At 38.8% G+C, this 16,649-nt stretch overlaps 1 protein-coding gene across 5 annotated transcripts in view; it reads right to left on the bottom strand.

Moving 5' to 3' along the window:
• SEPTIN10 (septin 10) overlaps window positions 1-16,649 on the bottom strand; it is a gene marked incomplete at both ends in the record, with an annotated part of 68,882 nt that overhangs the window by 35,821 nt on the left and 16,412 nt on the right. For 2 of the 5 annotated variants that reach the window (XM_084235136.1, XM_084235138.1), the window contains one exon: window positions 1,103-1,171. The exons of 2 other annotated variants lie outside the window; for them this stretch is intronic. In XM_084235136.1, the coding sequence (XP_084091262.1) occupies window positions 1,103-1,171 (69 nt within the window). The remainder of the gene's footprint in view (window positions 1-1,102; window positions 1,172-16,649) is intronic. One more of the 5 variants, XM_084235137.1, reaches the window with a different exon arrangement.

Here is a 16,649-nt window from a genome sequence, read left to right as displayed (position 1 = left end):
TTATTATTTTTTTGAAGATTTATTTATTTATTTATACAAGTACTGGGTACAGTCAGAAGCGTGGGAGGGTGAGAGAATTCACCAGAGCCAGAGTGGGGAGCAGAACAGGCAGAAGGACCGAAGTACACTGCTGAGGGGAGCAGTGGGTGCGGCAGGAGAGGTCTGCGCGCCATGTGGGACCCTCGCTGACGGCCGGGGATCAAACCGGCGCTGCAGAGGCTGTGGGCAGCTTCGCAGCCCAGCACACAACTGCTGCGCCACCAGGGAGGCCCAACCCATTTTTTTTAAAGATTTTATTTATTTATTTTTGCACAGCCCAGAGGTGGAGGGTGAGAAGATTCACCAGAAATGAAGTGGGGAGCAGAAAATGAAGACTAGGCAATGACCATTTAATGGCCAAAAGTGATCAAAAGATTGCTTAGTGACTATGACAGTAGTTTAAGCAAAGTAGAGATAGAAGGCAGACTAAGAGGAATTCAAAAAGTCTATAAGGCAATGACATAAAGATGGAATAGACTACTGCTAATGGAGAAAGAGTAAAGGGATAGTAGTTTGGTGGTCAAATTACAATTTATCAAAGCATTTGGACCTTAGCATATATAACAGAGAGAAAAGCAAGAGACTTTATTGGAGTAGAGAACCAAAGGAAATTTAATTGAATGACTCATGTTTGTATTTGCAATTTTCATTTTAAAAACGACAGACAGCTCACCTCTTTCACCAAGTAAAATTTACTACCTCTTTTTAAATATGTTTCAATATGAATTACCAAATCCCACCTATACAACATACTTAAAAGGCCTTGGAAGCACTAATGTCTGAGCATGCACTCAGAAAGGCATCTGATAGGTCGTCTAGCAAACTTCCTACTCTGTCATTAAATTCTCTACATCCACCAAATCATTCAAGTCCAGCAAAAGCTAGCAGTCTTCCTAACAAATTATGTGCAAGCAGATACACTGCACCCTCATTATTATTAAATTCCTTGCTGATTTTTTTTTTTGTAACTACAAGCCAAAGTCCGTCAGATTTCTGAGCAATTTTTCTGAAATCATAGAATTATATGCAGTACAATATAGATCTATATTAAAGAATAACTCACTCTCTGTTCATCATCAGATACTTGTGAAGATATGCAAGTTGTTTTTGTTGCCATATGAGACTGAAAGAGCTGAAAAAGAAAAAAATAGATTAAAACACAGATTAACTCTTAAAAACCCTATTCTAAGTAACATTAACATTAAAGAATTCTACTATTATCATAAAGTTTAACGTGTAAACTATAGAAGTGAATCGTATTTAAAATTTATTTTCTTGCTGCATACAGATGATTGTAATTAATATATAAAATTTAACATAAACATTAGTGCAGTTACCTACAACCCCAATAAACTAATAAAAAACAAGTAAATTCCCATTTTTTTTTAGTTTCTTTTTTTAGAAGTGGGGTATAGGCCAGAGTTGCTGGGGGTGAGAAGATTCACCAGGGAGAGCAGGGAGCAGAACAGGCAGATATACTGAAATACACTGCTCAGGGGAGCAGTGGGTGAGACAGGAGAGGTCAACCGCGCCATGTGGGTTGCTCCCGGCAAGCCAGGGATCGAACTTGCACCACAAAGGCCACAGACAGCTTCATAGCACTGTGCTCAACCCAGTGTGCCACCAGGGAGTGCCCCCATTTACATTTAGGAGACAAATATCATTAATTTCATTTAAATGTCATTATTGCATTAAAAAAGGAAAATAAACTATTGTGCTTAAATAAGCTTTAAAAACACAGTATGCAGAAATATCTCATTTTTTCTACAGTGTATCATTCTGCCCTGTATACTACAGCATAAGATGGTCTATCTTTAAGCAGTTCCCTAGTCTTTATTTTTTTTAAAAAGATTTATTTATTTATGCATATAAGAACCAGGGTACAGGCCAGATGTGTGGGAGGGTGAGACAATTCACCAGAGACAGAGTGGGGAACAGAACAGGCAGACTGACTGAAGTACATTGCTGAGAAAAGCAGTGGGCAAGACAGGAGAGGTCTGCTGTGCCATGTGGGTATCTCCACCACCAGCCAGGATCAAACCCACACTGCAGAGGCTGTGGACAGCTTCACAGCACTGCACTTACCTGCGCTGCCAAGGGAGGCCCAGTTCCTTAGTCTTTAATGACAATGAACAACTTTGTCCATACACATGCCAAAATCGAGAACCTCATCATTACAACGCCCCCCCCCCCCACACACACAGATACACTAGTAGACATTATGACTTGATTTTACAGAATGCTCACAACAATTCTCTCCTGGTACATTCCTGGTTATATAAGCTACCAAAGCTGGCCTCTGACTGAACCACTACTTATACAGTGTTTCTAAATCTGAGTAGCTAATTGAACACACTGTTCCAAAATTAAATTGCTCTCTTAGTTAGAACTCATATATAAAAAGCACACAACAAAAAAGACTGGTGATGAACATATAGATACTGACCATATTTTCACAATTTAAAAAATGAAAAAAACACATATATATAAAGCACACAGAATTGACTAAAATTTTGGTGTTTAACTTACATATACCTCACCCTCCTCCCTGTAGTCCCTACCTGTTAACCCTGAGCCACTGTGTAGACCATATCCCTCTCCTATGCCAGGTTAGAAAAGTGAGAAGACTAAAAAAGAGCAGTGATGGTTATGAAGATGTGGAGAAAAGAAGAGATCATTAAAGTTTTCAAAGACGACACTGATACTGAACTGAGTCAAGAAAGTGGCGCAGCATCTGATGAGGTGGCATTTAAGTTAGAAAAAAATCCCTGTCCCAGAAGGGAATAAGAATTTCATATTAAGAGAAAGAAAACAGTAAATATAGGAATTTGGTGGGGAAAAGGGTTCATTGGTCTCCAAATGCAAAGTTAGGAATGAGGTTGAGAAACAGATTAGGGACAATGCATGAGTGGCTGACTGAGGAAACAGCCTTCAATGTCCATCTAGAGCCTCTAACTTGGTAAACTCAAGTAAATGCCAGGGAAAGATTTCCTCTCTGTTCAGAGTCTTTTGTTAGATAAACCGAAGGTGAACATCCATGCTCAGTGTTACTTCCTGATATAACATGCTATCAGCAAAATCAGTGATGAAGTGATGCCCCACACATCTAAATCAACTGGATTATTTTGTGCTACCAATTATAAAACTTTAGTGAAAATTATTTAGTGAGAGTAATTTTCAGTTTTTAATATAATGGATAACATTATACACACACACATATAAAATGGTTAGATTTTAATGAAATGCTGCTTTAGTGGGCAGTTTGGTTGATAAAATTCGCTTTAAAAATTTCTTACAAAATCTAAGATAGGTTTTATACTCATGTATCATGAAACTTTGGCTGATAATACCTAGGTTACATTTCTGTCAACTGTGTAAGTTCCTATCAAAAAAACTTTAGTTTATTCATCTCCCATGTTTTGATCAGGCAATATATGTCACATAAAACTATTCCAAAACCTGCTTTTATTTTCTACTTTCCTGAATTTTCCTACTTGACTAGTCAAATTTTCAAAATAAGGTTTGAAAAAAGACAGTTTTTCATAAACAGAACATTATTGAAGACAAAATAATAAGTGAACAATTGCTGACCCAGTCCTTCCAACAGTGAACCCTAAATTAAAAAAATCTAGAAGTGGAATTCCACTTCCAATTTGTCACTGACTACCTATTTAATATGTACAAATCTTTATACTGGATCCTGGAGGGGGTCTTAGGAGGAGTGACACATGGCCCTTAGCCTTAAGAACTGTATCTCAGAGAAACACAAACTCATAATATGTAATCACAATATCCTTGTAAGAAACAAGGAAGACTACCGAAATCACTATCCAAACTTGACTATATAGCTTGTTTTCTCTTTAGGTTGTATTTTAAATACATACATACACACACACACGCACACACACACATCAATCTATATACCTACTAGCTAGAAGAAAAATAAAACAGTACCTTTAATTCCTGGGAAAGGCATTGTGTGTGTGTGTGTTTGTGTGCATCATGCATGTATATCTATATGATACCCATGTATAAAAAACATATATATGTACAATGTTGTGTATACCATGACTCAAAGAAAAAGTGTCAGACACTTTAGGGTAGTTCAAGGTAGATCTGGTTCTTAAAATTTTAGTTTAGGAAGTATGGGCAATACAACAAAGGTGGCACACATTTTTGTCCTTAGTTTCCTTTGGAGACATATAGTACATAAAATTTTCCTATCAACCTATTATGGAAAAACATTTGGTGATTCTTTAATAGGATCCTACATAATAATCTTTTACCCCACTTGCAAATATTCCTGTTATAATTGCCTTACAGTCTCTCTCTAGATATAACAATAAGCCTTGGAGGAATAAAAGTTTCAGTTTTCCGCTTAAAAAGTAAATCCAAGAAATGAAACCCATGTTTTCAAATTGTGTCCTAGGCTTCTATGACGTGTTTCTTGGAATTCTTTAGGGGAAAATAAGAGGAGGAGGAAGGTACAGAGTAAGGAGAAGGAGGAAAAACATGGAGAAGGAGAGCGGCAAAAATTATGACCTGGCATCTGGGTTTATTATGTGAGTTTCAAGAGGACAGAGCTCCTAGGCTTAAAACAACACTTTGAAAGATTCCACAGACTCATTATTTAAAATAAATTTATTAAATCTGCAGGTTAAGGAAACCTTCAAATAAAATTAATGCTGACCACCAATTTTCCGGAATTTCTCTGAGAACAATGTGGTTATTGGGCAGCTTAAGGTAGTCCAAAGTCCCATAAAAATATCACCCCAATCTTACCATAACCTTCAACAAATATAAAAGTTAAAGGATAACTACAAAGTCCAACATTCAGCCTCAAAAGATCATCAAGACAGGGAAGTTCCTGATAGTAGCTCGTGTAAAAAAGAGTGAGGGGTTTCAAGTATAACATGTTACTTAAAATATACATACAATCTAACCTGGAAATTATCCCCCCCCCTTAATACGAAAAGGAGTATTTCCTGTTTATTACAGAAAAAAAAAACCATTCCTAACTATGTCATGTTAATAACACGGATATGGTGGCCATCCCTCCAGCAGCAGCAAAGGTCAGTCAACCACTTGCCACTCAGAACTCCTCCAAAGACTGCACATAGCTTGACAGACTACAGGCAAAGGGCCCTCAGAATCAACAAAGTATTAGTTCCAAAATCACTCTTTCCCCAGGCAGGCCCTAGCCAAAGGACTGAGCACAACAGGCATGTCAGAGCCCAACCCTTTCTACCTTACACACACCACCATAACAGGTAATTAGAACACTCTCTCCAGTGGTTGGCCAGACTTTGTCATATTTGCATGGCCTCAAAACATTCTGCACAATTCTGCTTCCCAACCTCTTTCCTTTCACAGATCTGCATCAGGATCTGAAAGCTTTTTTTCTCCAGCCCCGCTTCCTTCCTTTCTCTCACACAAGCATTACCTCTCTTTCCCAAACCCCCTACCTCCAATCAATTGCTAACACTCATAACACTTCAACATCTGCTTCCCAAAGGATCCAAATAGACAACTCTAAATGTGCCAACCATTTTACACATCTGACCATTTTCTCATTCCTGTTAGAATTTTTCTGATAGAATATAATTACCAGTCAAAGGTACAAGCACATTGCCAAGCTGCTTACAGTTCTAAAAAATAGTATATAAAAGCATCAATTTCATTATAAAACCAAAACAGAATATTAACAATGTTTAAGTGTCAATTTGACAGCAAAAAACTGACATTTTAACTTGACTTCTGGTATTCGTTTTTCAGATTACTTGCCTGAAAAGTACACATTTTCATATATCAACAGTTCATGTTTTTCCCCCATTTGCCTATCATGGTATTCCTTTTTTGTTTCTGTTATTAACAAGAATGTTGGATATAAGTCTATACTGGCCAGGGATACTACAAATATCTTCTCCTGATCTTTCTCACAGACATTTTCAATTTTCAGAGTACATTCTATTAATCTTTTCCTTCATGGTTTAAGTTGAGACCTGATGGAAAAATAAGAATTTTCCTAGCAAATGAAAAAAGAAAGTAGAAGAATCAATGTGTGCAAAACAAAAAACCATGCAAATACACTTGGTCTGGCTGGAAAACTGCAGTAAACTCATTAACATTTAAGCCTAAGGAGACTTAAGTGTGATTTTAAGGACAGCACCAATGAGATGAGGTCGCATAAGGCAAAGCTGACAGCATCCGCTCTGCCACAGATGAAGTCACGAGTACCTTCAAGTGTCTTAAAAAAAGGAAAGGAAATTTGGGCCTCCCCTGGTGGTGCAGGCGGTTGAGTGACGCGCTGTGAAGCTGTCCGCAGCCTCTGCAGTGCCTATTTGATCCCGGCCGACCGGTAAAGGTCCCACAAGGTATGGCAGACCTCTCCTGTCTCGCCCGCTGCTCCCCTCAGCAGTGTATTTTGTCTGTTTTGTTCCCCGCTTTCTCTCTGGTGAATCCTTTCAACCTCCCACGCATCTGGCCTGTACTCTGGTTCTTGTAAAAATAAATAAATAAATCTTTAAAAAAAAAAGGAAATTTGATAGATGTTACTGGATAGCTGTTAATGTGAGGCAAGAAAGGACATATGAGATCAATCAGCACAGGTTTGATGTAAATTTGAAAATACTGGGTTTTAGGTTTTTATGGGCATCCTGAGTACCCCAAGGGGTTTCTACCTGATCATCCAACTCTTTATTCAAATGTATAAATTCTCCACCACTATTAGAAACAAATGGTGGTTAATTCTCATTTCTCTTAAAGTTTCCAATAATTCTGTAAGATTTCAATTCTTTCACACTAAAGACAACACTAAAAATCAGCCCGATTCACTAAACAAATTAGGTTTACCTTTCAAGACAAAATATAGCTCATGCCATTTTACTAGTAATAGATTTCAGTTAAGAAGGTATTATCCCAGGGGCCTCCCCGGTGGCGCAGGCAATTGAGTGCAGCGTTGTGAAGCTGTCTGCAGACTCTGCGGTGCCAGTTTGATCCCCCCTGACCGGCGAGGGTCCCACTGGTGGGACAGACCTTTCCTGTCTCGCCCGCTGCTCCCCTCAGCAGTGTATTTTGTCAGTCTGCTTGTTCCACTCTGTTTTTGGTGAATCCTCTTACCCTCCCATGCATCTGGCTTGTACCCCGGTTCTTGTATAAATAAAATAAATCTTAAAAAAAAAGAAGGTATTATCCCATTTTTTTATAAATCAAAAAAGATAAATCTTGAAACGGAAATAAAAAGTTACATACAATGAGTCTATATAGAAACACTGACTATGGGCAATATTACAAAGATGAAAAGCAGTAATTATGAAAATTAAGAAATACGATATGATATTAAGTGCAAACGAAATATAAGACTTGACAACACTGTTACAAGAAGAAATTATGCATTCGAGGAAGCATATACAGAGTCTGATTATTAGGGGAGGAAAATAATTCCTCTTTTTGATATTCATTAGCACATGAATTTTAAAAGGTGGAAGTAGAAAAAATATATTTTTTTCTTAAATACTTATAAAAATGCATTCATTCACTAGATTTTTTTTTTAAAGATTTATTTTATTTATTTATACAAGCACTGGGTAGTCAGAAGCCTGGGTGAGAGATTTCACCAGAGCCAGAGAAGAGAGCAGAGTAGGCAGTATGATGAGGTACACTGCTGAGGGGAGCAGCGGGCGGCAGGAGAGGGACCATCACCTGGGGGCCGGGGATGGAACCGGAGCTGGAGAGGCTGCGGGCAGCTTCGCAACCTAGTGCTCAACTGCTGCGCCACCAGGGAGGCCCTCAATAGATCATTATTGTGTAACCATCACAGGCTGGGCAGGTTCACAGCTGATTCAGGCAGACAGAAAAGAATCTTGGAGCCCTCTACAGTTTAATAGGTCTTTAATGCTAAAGCAGGGGACCAGGTACACAGGCAGACAGCAGGCAGGGAGGCTGAAAGGCTGGGCGGCTGGGAGGCAGGCAGCAACCAAGCCTCCCAGCCCCAGCAATCTCCACCCTCTCTGGCTTCTCTTCTCTCTTTCCCCTCTCCATCTTTCTCAATCGGTCTGGCTTCTCAGCTCAGGTGTCCATTTTTATATATGCACACCCTATGTTCGCCGGATTCTTGGCCCAGGTGTCTATAATCATAGGTATGCATACCCTGTGCTCCTACGCACTTTTTGCAATAACATGACATCACGTGTGGGCAACAAAACCTGAAAGGAAAGCAAAGCTGCAAGTGGCAGCTGTAGAGAATGGCAGCGGTAAGGGAAAAAAGAGTCTGAGTATACATTTTCCTTACAATCATGTTTTGAGTGCCTACCATGTTCCAGAAAAACAGGATGGATGCACAGTTTAACAAGACAGAAAAAAAAAAAAATCCTTGACTTTATGGAGCTTCCATTCAAGTCAGGAAAAGACACGTAAAAATAAAAGGAAAACATATGCTATGATGTAATGGTAGAGAACATAAAATAAAATCAATGAGTTTGAGTAAAGAAAAAAAAAAGATATGTAAAGTCAGAGTTAATAGGACAAAGACACCTGCTATAGAGAACTTTACAGTAAGTCCTGCCATTATCTATCAGCCTCACCTCTGGAGCAACCTGGAAAGGTCAGACTGAATAGTCTAAATAGATTTTTATCTTCTGAAGTCCTTGCCTTCTTCAAGCACAGATCACATCCCAAGTTTAAAGTGTACAGCATGTCATGCTGTCTGAAAATACACGTCTGTGAAACCTAGACCCTTATGTTTTATTTATATATTTTTACATTGCTGTTCATTTTTGTTCAGTTTGATTTCTCCTCTCAGGTGTTGTCCCCATAAAATTACCATCACCGAGACATCTATGAACCATCAACTTAAGATTCCTGTGCGCTTTCTTCCCATTTTGATACTTTTCCCTCCCCCTGCCCCCACCTCAACCAGACCCCCCCCCCCATAAAAGTCTCCAATTTAAAGTTTGGCTGCTAGGTTTGCCTTTTTTTCCTGATCCCTTGCATGGTTTCCCTGTGTTTCTCCTATAAGTGAAACCATCCAATATTTTTCTTTTTCCTTCCGGCTTATTTCACTGAACATAATCCCTTCCAGCTCCATCCATTTTGCTATGAATGGCATGAGTTTATCTTTTTTGATTGTTGTTGAGTAGTATTCCACTGTGTACTATACCACATCTTCTTGATGCAGTCATCTGTTTTTGGGCATATAGGTTGTTTCCATATTTTAGCTATTATAAATAGTGCTGTGTAAACATAGGCGTGCAAGTGTCTTTTTGAATTAATGTTTTTGTGTTCTTTGTGTAGATTCCTAGTAGTGAAATCTCTGGGTCATATGGTAGATCCATTTTCAGTAATCTGAGGATCCTCCACACAGCTTTCCATAGTGTTTGGACCACTTTGCATTCCCACCAGAAATGTAGGAGGGTTCCTTTTTCTACACATCATTGCCAACATTTGTTGTTGTTAGAATATGTACCATTCTTGCTGGTATGAGGTGATATCTCATTGTAGTTTTCATTTGTATTTCCCTAATTACATGTGATGTTGAGCATTTTTTTCCTCACATGCCCATTGGCCATCTGCATTATCTTCGTATATGGTGTGAGGTACTTAGTGATCTAGTTTCATTCTTTTACATGTAGCAGTCCAGTTTCCCAGCACCATTTATTGAAGAGACTGTCCCTGTTCAAGTGCTTATTCGTTGTTCCTTTGTCTTAGATTAGTTGTCCATGTATTTGTGGCTTTATGTCTGGGTTTTCAATTCGATCCCATTGGTCTGTGCTCTCATGTTCTGTTCCAGTACCATGCTGTTTTAATTATAATGGTTTTGTAGTATAGTTTGAAGTTCAGGGGTATAATTCCTCCATTCTTCCTTTTTCTAGTCAGGAGTGCTTTGGCTATTCAAGGATTTTTTGTGGTTCCGTATGAATTTCATCAATATTTGCTCTATTTCTTCGAGAATGCCATTGAGACTTTTATTGGAATTGCACTGAATCAGTAAATTTCTTTTGCTAGAGTGGCCATTTTGATAATGTTAATTCTGCAATGCATGGGCAGGGAATATCTTTCCATTTCTTTGTATCTTCTAATTCTTTTACCAATGTTTTGTAGTTTTCTTTGCATGAGTCTTTCACCTCCTTTGTGAGGTTTAGTTGCAAGTATTTGATTTTATTTTTGGCACAATTGTGAATGGGATGGTTTTCTTGATTTTCTTCTTCAGATATAATGTTTGCATACAGTAAGACTACTTACTTGCATATAGTAAGACTACTTGACTTTTGTGTGTTGATTTCATAACCTGCTATATAAAAATTATTGTTTTAACTAGTTTTTCTATGCATTTTTAGGATTTTCTGTATATATTATCATTATCTACAATAATAGATAATGACAATTTTACTTCTTTCCGTATTTGGATTGCTTTTATGTCTTTCTCTTGTTTAAAGGACTTCCAGTATTATACCAAAAAGCAGTGGTGAGATTGGACATCCTTGTCTTTTTCCAGATCTTAATGGGAAGGTATTCAGTCTTTCACCATTAAAAATGATGTTAGCAGTATAAGAGTACTTTAAGTTTTATTCAAAATAAAATGTTGTGGAAAAGGTAGCATTCTATTTTTTAGGAGTGTTATTTTTCACTACCATGTGTGGCATGGATACAATAAAAGACTTTTACAAACTTAAAAAAAAAAAAATGATGTTAGCTGGGCCTCCGCGGTAGCACAGTGGGTTGAGCGCCACGCTGTGAAGCTGTCCATAGCCTCTGCAGTGTGGGTTCAATTCCTGGCACCCAGCCAGGTAGAAACCCACATGGCACAACAGACCTCTCCTGCCTCACCCGCTGCTCACTTCAGCAGTGCCTTCGGTCTGTCTGCCTGTTCGGCTCCCCGCTCTGTCTCGTGAATTCTCTCACCCTCCCGCGCCTCTGAATATACCCCAGTTCTTGTATAAATCTTTTTTAAAAAATTACGTTAGCTGTTTTTGTCATGTATGTTTTTTATTATATTAAAGTATGTGCCTTTTATCTCAACTTTTTCAAGGGCCTTTATTATAAATTGATGTTGAACTTTATCAAACACTGTCTCAGCATCTACTGATATGATCAATCACATGTTTTTTTTTTCTTTTTGTTGACATGGTGAATTATGTTGATTGATTTTTGGATGTTGAACCATTCTCGTGTCCCTGGGATAAATCTCATTTGGTCAGGATGCACTGGATTTGGTCATGATGCATTGTTGGATTTGGTTAGCTAGGGTTTTTGTTGAGTATTTCTGCATCTATGTTCATTAAAGAGATTGGCCTGTAGTTCTGCGGTTTTTGTTTTTTGGTTTGTTTTTTTTTTTTTTTTTTGGTGTTTGTGTGTGTGCTCTTTGTTTGGTTTTGGTATTAGTGTAATGTTGACTTCATAAACTGTACTTGGTAGTATTCCTTCTTTATCAATGTTTTGAAGAGTTTTTGCAGGACAGGTACCAGCTCGTCTTTGAACATTTGATAGAACTCATTTGTGAAACCATCTGGACCTGGGCTTTTGTTTTTGGGAGGGTTTTGAATACTGTTTCAACTTAACTGTTTGTAATTGGTTTGTTTAGATTTTCTAACTCTTCTTTATTCAGCTTTGGATGATAGAGTGTTATAAGAATTTGTCCATCTCACCTAGATTGTTAAACTTCTCCTCTGGATTTCTGCTGTGTCTGTTTTCATTTCTCCTCTTTCACTTGTGATAATCTTTGAGTTTTTTCCCTTTTTTCCTTTGCGAGCCTAACTAGCTTTTGGTTTCACTGATCTTTTGAATTGTCTTTTTTTATATCTATTTATTTTGCTTGAACATTTATTATTTCTTTTCTTCCACTGGTTTTTAGGTTTTTTTGTGGTCCTTTTTCTAGTTCTTTGAGATGAAAGTTCAGGCTGGTTTTTTGTTTTGTTTTGTTTTGATTCTTTCTGTTTCTTGATGTGGGCCTGCACTGTTATATACTTACCTCTTTTGCTATGTTTCATATAGTCTATAAAGTTGTGTCCTCTTTGTCATTTGTCTCAATGTATTTCTTAAATTCTTCTTTCATTTTCTCATTGATCCAGTGGTCTTTTATTAGCATGTTCTTCATTCTCCATGTGATGGGTGTTGGGAAGCCTCCTTGCTTTCTTTTCATAGATGATTTCTAGTTTGATGTCTTTATGGTCAGAGACGATGATTGGTATGATTTCGATCTTTGTGTATTTGGTGAATTTTGTCTGTGCCCTGGTACATGATCTATCTGGGACAATGATCCACGTGTGCTTAAGAAGAATGTGTATTCAATGTTTTGGGGGTGCAATGTCCTATAGATATCTATTTGGCCATGTGTTCTAGGTCTTTGTTTAGGGTTACTGTGTCTTTATTTTTTGTCTTGTTGACCTGTCCATTTGGTCAGTGGGGTTTTGAAGTCTTAACCACATATGCATTTTCTCCAGTGTCTTTTTTCAGATTTGGAAGTAACTGTCTGGCATAATTTGGTGCTCCGTCACTGGGTGCATAGGTACTGATTAGAGTCATAATTTACTGGTATACTTCCCCTTGATCATTATGTAGTGACCACCAGTATCTCTTGTTACATTCTTTTTAGTTTGAAGTCTATTTTATCTGATATAAGTATGGCTGTCCCTGCCTTCTTCTGGATATCATTTGTAGAATTCCAGCCCTTTATTTTAAATCTACATTTATATTTGGCTCTTAGGTATGTTTCCTGGAAACAGCGAAAGGTTGGATTCTGTTTCCTTATCCAACAGGCTACCCTGTGTCTTTTAACTGATGAATTTAGTATATTTACATTTAGGGTGATTATGATACATGAAAGTCTAAAGGTGCCATTTTGTTTAACATTTTATGTTTCTATTCCTTACCTTGTTCGGTTCTTCCAGTTCCTCCTCCTGTTGGTTTAGTTTTTAAGACTTCTTGTAATGTTTCTAATAGTGGGGGTTTAATAGTAGCAAATTTCTGAAGGTTTTGTTTGCCTGAGAAGATCCTTATTTTCCCTTCATATAGGAAGGAGAGTTTTGAAGAATAAAGTATTCTTGGCTGGTATTTTTTTATCTTGGGTTTTTTTAATATATTGCTCCATTCTTTTCATGACCATATTGTTTCTTCAGAGGAGTCTGTTGTCAGCTTAATTCGCTTTTCTTTATAAGTTATCTGTTTCTTCCCCCTCATTCATTATTTTTTATCTTGGACTTTTGGAAGCTCCACCTTTATGTGTTTTGCTGTAGTTCTCCATTCATTGTGGTAATTTGGTGGTGTTCTAGCTTCCTGTATTTCTATTTTTATTTCCTTCTTCCCGTTTGGGAAGTTATCTTCAATTACTTCCTTGAATACCCTCGTTTCCTTTGTCTCTCTCTTCACCTTCTTGGATTCCTATGACATTTATATGTCCTTTCCTCATGGCATCGGGTACTTCACAAGTGTTTCTTCATTCTTTTTCCTTTGTCCATCACATTCCTTTTCTTTTTGATTCTTTTTATGTCTGTATCCTCAGGAGTACTGATTCACTGTTCCATTTCATCAATTCTGTTTTGTGTTACTTTTCCCGGAGTTCTTTAGCTCCTCCATTAATCCTTTAATACTTTTGTTTCCTTCATTTCCTTCTTTAAAGACTCAATTTCATTCTTCAGGTTCATTAATTATATATTTCAAATAATTTTTTTCCTTTTCATTGCCTTTGTTTTTTAATCATGGTGATTCTAAATTCTCTGTCAGGCAGAGAAGTTATTTCATGTCCTCAGTGCTGAGTTCTGGGAGCTTATTTTCTTTTTGTAGTGTGTCATAACCCAGGGGGCTTGTTTGGTTATTTGTATTTTTCCTTCTCCCTGTTGTTTGTTTTCTAATTTGTTCTATGTGCTGGGCCACTGTGCCACTGGTAATGGCAGGCATCCCTTGGGAGTGCTCCTACTGGGATACTAGGGATGAGTGGCCAGGTTGAGCCTGGCACTGTCACACCATAATTTCCAGGGACTGTGATGCTGTGGATAGGTTGATGGGCGCTATCCCTGAAGATCACCAAGTCTGTATACTTTTGATCTCTTCCCCTACAGGCACGTCTTAACCTATAAAGCCAGGTGAGGTCTGCGCATGCATGCAGGGGTCACGCAGACTCTAACACCGTGTGAAGGCCAAAAGACACTCTCACAAGTGGCTGCTGCTCTCATGGAGGCTAGGCTCTCCCTCTGCCATCCTGGCTTTACTCACTGTTCTGAATGGGGTGCACGGCGGGTCACCACCCTCCCATAGACATGTGTGGGCCAGATGGCACTGTCCTGGATCTCGTTGCTCACCTTTGTTTGATGGGTCCTCCTTCTGCCTTTACTCAGAGCTCAGGGGCCACTGGCCTCCAGCAGGCCTATGAGATGGCAGGTGCTTCCCTGGAACAGGCTGCTCACCTTTGCTTGCAGAGTCCTCCCTCTGCCTTTACTCAGATCCTGAAAGGGGGGTATGAGGTAACCGGCCTCCAATAGTCTTGTGGGCAGGCCCGTGACTTTCTGGGACTAGCTGCTCACCTTTGTTTTTTTACAAATGAATTGTTTCTGTAAGTGCATGCCTTACATGTAACAACAACTTTTTTTCCTGAGAAACTCCACCTGTATCAACATTATATAGCTATACCTGTGGGGGAACAAAGAAATGTACCCAGCTGGAACCCTTTCCAACCCATTTGTTTTCCTTCTGGGTTAATTCTTGATTCTAGCTTATACAATGAAGAAAAATAAGGCAGGAAAGTGAGACAGAAGTATGGAGGAGGCATGGGTGAAGAGGTGTAATTTTGAAAAGGGTAGCTAGGGAAGGCCTTACTAGAAGGCACGAAAGGAGCAGAGCAAGAGACCGGGTTATCTGGAGGAAGACTATTTCAGATGGTGGAAATTAACAACTGCAAAGATCCTGCAGCAAATGTGTGCTATTGAGTTTGAGGAACAACAAAGAAGCCAACATAGTGTAAGAGGAGCTCCCCACCCCATACCCTTGGCTCCTGGTTCAAAGATACAGCATGGCCTGCCTACCTAGTTTCACTGCAGGGCCCACTGCAGATATGAGACCAACCAATCTGAGTGCAGGTTGGGTTTCACATGCTGACGGGTTTTGGTTTTGAGATCCCTTATGGTTTTGAAAATGGAACAATCAAGTTTGAGCTTGTACCAGCAACAATCAAGTCCCAAATATGGTACTGGTTTTGAAATTGGCCAATCGGGTTTAAAAGGCAGGCACCCTGAAGGGACTATAAGCTGGGGCTTCAGATGGCACCAGACACACTCCTTTGGACTATCTCCTAGGAAGACCTTCACTTTATGGATACAGACCTCCTGGCACCACCACCTAACTGCTGCTTTCACGGACTCCTGGTGCTGTGGCATCTGGCGCTGTCCAGCATGGCCTTCAAACTGCGCTACAATTTATGGTGCTATCCCAGAAACTGTATGTGCTGGGCTAGCTCCAGCTGCCACTAAGTTGGATCCTGGTGCACCACTTATCAGTATGCTACCAGCTGCAGGCTCTTGTCAAAGGGACACCACTATCTTGCACAAAAAACTTTTGGTTTGAACTACTGGATACTGCAAACACTATCTGGGGTAGGACAGGTGGCCATTTGTGGCCTTAGAAACTCTTTTCTTTCTCCCAATTTTCCCTTTATTAATAAACCCTGTTGTTTATTGCACTCTGAGCCTGAAAGGTGGCTTACAATTTTGAGTACCCATGTGAGGACTTACAATCTGTGACATCCCCCAACTGTTGCATGGCTTCAGAAAGATTAACTGTACACCATGTATTCTCGGTAATGATATTACCAACCCCAACATGTGGTGGTAATGAATTCTTGGGAGACAAAAAGAGAAAAATCAATGTTTTATGGCCTTCCAAAGCTCAACTCTATATGACAAACTTATTCCTTAGTATTAAATTCCTCTCAGCAGGAAAAATGTAAAGTTAATTGATGGATTGACTTTAATTAAACCTATTATTAATAAACTTGTATCTAAATTTAACTTCTCTCCTCAAAGGGAAATAATGTAAAAAAAAAAAAAAAAAAAAAGACTGAGAAATACTACTCTAGGCAAACTATGAAGCAGAATTATTTGTATTTAATATTTTACCACCTTCCTTTTTAGTAGTCCTGCCTCTTCAGTCTCTTCAACCAATCTTGTCCTGATCAAAACTGTCCATCTATGTTCACCTATAATGAAAGTCCCACTTTCTTGATTCCCTAAATCTTATTAGGTATTAGGAAAGTAATTGACTAACTTTTCCCCAGCAAAACTATATTTTCACCCAGAGGAAAAAAAAAGACTTCCTAATAAGCGGATTTCATGTAATATAAACGGAGAAATGCTGAAGATTACACTGAAGGTGGGGGCAAATCAATGTCTGTTTCTGAAGCCCTGAAAACTGAGCAGTACTGTTAAAGAGTTATCTCCATAAAAGGGTGAGGAGCAGCCCAGTGGCGTGAATGGAGACCTACATGCAGTCAACTTGGATAAGGACAGATCTGAGTGGCCAGATGAAGCTATATAAGAGGGAAGGCAGGTAGTCTAAAAGGGGGCTCTTGTTCCTATAGCCTGACCTGAACCTTAATACTGCTAAGAAGAAGGCATGTGGAAGAAAGA

The sequence above is a fragment of the Talpa europaea genome (genome assembly GCF_964194135.1).
Source record: "Talpa europaea genome assembly, chromosome: 6".
Taxonomy (NCBI): Eukaryota; Metazoa; Chordata; class Mammalia; order Eulipotyphla; family Talpidae; genus Talpa; species Talpa europaea.
Note: the sequence above shows the minus strand (reverse complement) of the source record. Positions and strands in the feature narration are given on the sequence as shown.